Here is a 5301-nt window from a genome sequence, read left to right as displayed (position 1 = left end):
GGGGCGGCCAGGGTCACGGGGACTGGGATGCCACCGCGCTGGTGCCGCCGCTGCCGCCGCGCGAGGACGCGGCGCGTGTGGCCCGCTTCGTGACGCACGTCTGCGACTGGGGCGCTTTGGCCACCCTCTCCACGGACCAGGCGGTGCGCGGCTGGGCCTTTGCCGACGTCCTCTCGCTCAGCGACGGGCCGCCGGGCGCAGGCAGCGGCGTGCCCTACTTCTACCTGAGCCCGCTGCAGCAGTCGGTGGGCAACCTGCAGGTGAGCGGGCGGCCGCAGGGCCAGTCTTTCTGTGGTCGAAATTCTGCCCGGGACGGAGGGCGGGGCAACTAGAAGGAAGAATTTTCTGGCGGCCCACGGCCTTGCCTGTTCCCTCCAGCGCTGGCCGGGCGGGCTTTGCAGCATTCTCACTGTTGGGCAACTCAGTGCCGGGAATGTCACGTACGCCCCCGCTTCTGGGGTGAATTCTTTGCCAGTACCTACCTGGAGGACTTCGCACCCTGGCTTGTCCTGGGGCACAGCTGCGCGTGTTATTAAAAGTCCTACAGGGCTTGCCCTTCCTTCTGAATTAAGAATTTTCCTTTCAGCAGCAAGAAGCTAATACACAACATCGTGCGTGATTAATGCAGTCTTTATAAAGGCCTCCTGTGCATAAGACCTTCTCTGGTCAGGAGCAGAACGGAGTTAGGTCTGTGTGTTCACGCTTTGCCCACCTTTTGTGGCAGGGCCAGGTTTACAACTCTCTGTTGGATCTCTGCTCTCCCGAGAGTGGTGTGATAGTTGTACAGCACAATGAGTCCAGCACTGGGCTTCAGATGAAGGACCTGAGGCATAGACAGGTTAACTAACTTGCCCAAAGTCTGTAGCCCAACTGGAATTTTATGCCAGGTCTGTGTGCCATCAAAATACAGGACCCAGAATGGTGGCACAGAGCTGCCTATGTCCCACAGACCAGTTTTCTTTGGTCCACTGAGTTCTGTTTGGTTTTTAACAAATTTGAACTACAGCAGTCCCCCGTTTTCCCTGGTTTTACTTCAGTGTCTCAGCTACCCGAAGTCACCTGTATTCTAGAAGCAGATGATCCTCCTTTTGAGTTCTTGTCTTATAGTCCGTAGTAGCCCAGTGCTAGGTTTCTAAAGCCACCCCCTGTCATCTCATCATGTGAGCATTTGATCATCTCTCATCATCATCATCATCATCATCAGGAGTGAGTACAGAACAAGAAGATATCTGGAGAGAACACATCCACATAACTTTTATTACAGTATAGTTGGTTCTTTCTATTATTATTGTTGCTAATCTCTTACTATGACTGATTTATAAATTGAACGTATCACGGGTGTGTGTGTGTGTGTGTGTGTGTAGGAAAAAAACAGTATATATGAGGTTTGGTACTATCCAGGCATTCACTAGGGGTCTTGCATTGTAACCCCCTTGGGTAAGGGGAGGAGACTATTGTAGTTACCAACATTTGAAAATTGAGGTTTCAGTTACACATCTGGATTTTTAACTTCCTGGAAGATCTGTGGTCCTGAGGGCTTGAATTCTTTGAGCAAAACCAGAAACAGCTTCCTCCTTTAAGGGCACCTACACCTGTGTTCACCCTTTCCTTACTCCCAGCCCCCTCCACCCTCTTAGGCATTTGCCCAAAGGAAGCTCATTCCATCAATCAGTGACCCTCAACCTTGGCTGCAAACACAGTCATCTGGAAAGACTTTTAAAAATACAGTGCCAAGGTATTTTATTAAAAAACAAGTCCCCAATCCCTCCCTAATGCTTCTAAGGAGGGAGAGGGGATGGAGAACAACTACTACCCACGATCCTATTTGAACTCGTGCTGATTCGGTCATCTGCCTTGCAGGCAGGAGGAAAATGAAGAGGTGCAGGGACTCTCCTGTGACCAGCCACTAATGGCTGCCAGGTAGAACCCCAGCCCAGGTCTTTGATGTGTCTAGAGGGACAGTGTAAGAAACCTATCCAGGATTTCAGGTATCCGTGATGTCAGTGAAAAGGTGTGGCCACATCAGAATTAGCCTGACTCTGATTCCATCAGTTAACCAGTGCAGTTCGGTCCTATTTTCTCCTTTTCCTCCTACTCTGACTTCTGTCTTCTCCCTGTCACCATGCCCACCAGATTACATGCACAAAATGCCACTCAGCATTTCCCTCTGCCCAGAAACCTTTAACAACATCTGGCTGCCTAGAGCTGCATATGATTCACTTGGGATGTTTGTTAAGAATACAAACACCAGAGCTGGGACTGGAGCCCAGAAATCAGCATTTTAACAGACTCTCCAGGCAGGTGGTTCTTGGAAAGCACAGACAGACACTGGCCTACAGAACACAATTCTGACTCTTCAGCTGGAGTTGAGCCCCCCAGCCCCCATCCCCCCAAAGCCTCTCTTTCAGGCAGATGGGGTTTCTCATTATAGTCATATTCCACATTTTCCCAGTTCTGTTTCTGAAATGCCCTTTACATTTAATACATCATCCCACTTCTGTCCTGATTTTGAAAATCTTATAAGGTTCCCTGTAGTGTCCATATCCACTCCGGGCTACATTGGCATCTCCTTACCCAAAACTGTACCGTTCACTTGACAATTAGTTATATACTGCTTTCTGATCTCTTCTGTGTCATTATTTAAGTTTTGTTTCTGTCTGACTTTCAACCCAATTATAAAGTCACAGAGAAAGGATTTTTTTTGGGGGGGTCTCCCATGGTGACTTGCCTAATAGTGTATAGACCGTGAACGTTCAGCTAGATGATTTCAAGGAGTTCCCATTATACCCATTGTTGTGATGGGTCACCATGAGTTGGCAGAATTTTCCACACGAGCTGTTTAAAACACTGAATGCAATGTGTGAATTTCATTGTAATCTGTCAGCAGTGTCTTTCATGAAGCTGTTTTCTGAATAAGAAAGAGTGGAGAAGTTTGCTTGCTTCACTTTTCGAGTCTGAGTGTTCTCTTATTGCTAAGACAGGAATGAACAACTTCTCCAGTTTTGAAATCACATGACAATTTCTGCTAGCATAAGATAACCAAAAAACATGATTCAGCTACTTTTTTTGCTTAAATTGTACAGTTAGCTAGCTGAACAACTGTGGTATTTTTATGCACTAGTTTCACGTTAGAGTCTAAACCTTTAGATCTTTCAATGAAAGCTCTAGACCAGCCTTGAATTTGGGTGACACTGTAATTATAATTTTTCTGGTGAATATGAAGCAGATTAAAAGCTTAGGAAAAAAGAGTGTTAAAATAATTCTTGCTGAGTTGGTTCATTTTAAATCTGAAATGCTATCCCCTGCTTTTTGGGAGGGAACGTCAAGATCAGTCTCTACCCAACAAGTAATTTTCTCAAGTGGTCAGTTACAACTCATTGTTTCATGGGAGAGTGCTCAACTCTAGGGACAGTGTGTATATAACTTGTGAAATTTATTACATCTCCAGAGACAGCATTTCATGTGGGAGGACCTTTATTTTCTCTCTGCAGGAGAATCCACATGCTACTCTGACCATGTCTTTGGCACAGACTAACTTCTGCAGGAAGCAGGGATTTGATCCCCAGAGTCCCCTCTGTGCTCACATAATGCTGTCAGGGACTGTTACCAAGGTAAGTGGTTATGGTTTTTAGAAGGGCGCCTGAGTGGCTCAGTCAGTTAAGTGTCCGATTCTTGATATCGGCTCAGGTTGTGATCTCGCAGTCATGAGATCGAGCCCCCATCGTAGGATGGAGCCTGCTTGGGATTCTTTCTCTTCTTCTCTCTCTGCCCCTGCCCTGCTCCTGCATGCATGCGCTCTCTGTCTCTCAAAATACATAAATAAAAAGAGCACCATCTATTAAAAATGCAAGGAGATATTTTAAGAATAAAATGATTTGTGATTGAGATAATATGTAATTTCATGAAAATGAAAGGCTTAAATCAGTTCATTTCATGTAGGTGTTCAATAAGGTATTTATGTGGAAAGCGAACTATTGTTTGAAGCCAGAAGGAGCAGTTGTTCATTCCTCAACCAAAGCTCTCTGCCCCTGGCCATGCTGTTCGCCACACACATTGCCCATGCGTGGGTTCCTTATCTCCATATTTTCACAGTGGCTTAAGGCAGAGAGCGTACGAAGTGAGCTACAAGAGGGGTGTCCATTACCAGACCCTAGATGCAGGTTTGCACAGGGGGTGATTACTGCAGGGCACAGGGTAAGGTGTCCTAGCGCTGATCTGATTGCCACACCAGCACATGTACTTTTTGACATTGTCAGTCATGATTACCCAAGACAAGTTTGGTTTATGGTCTGGAAATCCCGTGTGGACGCATCTCTGTGGCTGCAGGTCACTGGAGAAAGGAGAGGTGGCAGATGCCCTTGCAGTCCACTGTGCTTCTTCGAAACACTTTTATATTTTGTGAATTTGTGTCTCCGTGTTTCAGGTGGGCTTGTCCTGAGGTACATGTGCTGACATTCTACGGCACAGGCTCCCTAACATTTTGCTGTGTGGAAGCAGGTGCTCACGATGGGTCTCCCCTTGAGTAAATCCTTTCCCGCCAACATCTGGACTCTGTTGGTTTCTGCTTTTCTGCATGTGTGCTTTGTTTTCCCTTGATCTCTTAAGTTGGAGATCAGGGTTTATAACTAAAACGCTTTAGGAGTTGTAGAAGAATCACACATCCTTAACAGGGCTGCTTCTGTCAGTCATTTACTTCACACGTGTCCTGTAGGTGAATGAAACCGAAATGGACTTTGCCAAGCAGTCGCTGTTTGTCCGACATCCTGAGATGAAAACCTGGCCTTCCAGCCACAATTGGTTCTTTGCGAAGTTGAATATAACCAACATCTGGGTCCTGGATTACTTCGGTGGACCCAAGATAGTGACACCCGAGGAGTATTATAATGTCACATTTCAGTAAGTATTTACGCATCTTTCTTCTTTCTAACATTGCAACTTTTATTTGTGGCCCTGAATCTTTTAAAGCTAGAGAACTCTTAACTGTTTCTTATCCCAGGAGGCCCCTTTGGCCAGCTGGAAAAGCCTGTGAACCCCCCTCAGAATAATATTTTTTAGGAGTATAAAATACATAGGAAATACAATGGACACCAGCTATATTGTATTGAATATAATGTATTGAATGTATTGAAATACATTTGTAAAAATATTATAAATTCATACATTATATGAATATAATGTAATGTATTGAAAGGCATTTATAAAATATTTTTAAAATGTTTGGTATAGTATAATATGTTGACTTTCTAGTGAACATAGTAAAATAAAATTTAGTAGTGATTCTGTAACATTACTTTCTGAGTA

At 45.2% G+C, this 5301-nt stretch overlaps 1 protein-coding gene across 1 annotated transcript in view; it reads left to right on the top strand.

Annotated features, from left to right (window-relative positions):
* CREG1 (cellular repressor of E1A stimulated genes 1) overlaps positions 1-4900 on the top strand; it is a 5137-nt gene extending 237 nt beyond the window's left edge. Inside the window, exons 2-4 of the mRNA XM_029935081.1 lie at positions 1-260; positions 3492-3611; positions 4712-4900. The exon at positions 1-260 is cut by the window's left edge and continues 26 nt beyond it. Coding sequence (XP_029790941.1) covers positions 1-260; positions 3492-3611; positions 4712-4900 — 569 coding nt within the window. The remainder of the gene's footprint in view (positions 261-3491; positions 3612-4711) is intronic.
* The last annotated feature ends 401 nt before the right edge of the window (positions 4901-5301 follow it).

This window comes from Suricata suricatta, chromosome 3 (genome assembly GCF_006229205.1).
Source record: "Suricata suricatta isolate VVHF042 chromosome 3, meerkat_22Aug2017_6uvM2_HiC, whole genome shotgun sequence".
NCBI lineage: Eukaryota > Metazoa > Chordata > Mammalia > Carnivora > Herpestidae > Suricata > Suricata suricatta.
This window is presented reverse-complemented; position numbering and strand designations above follow the sequence as displayed.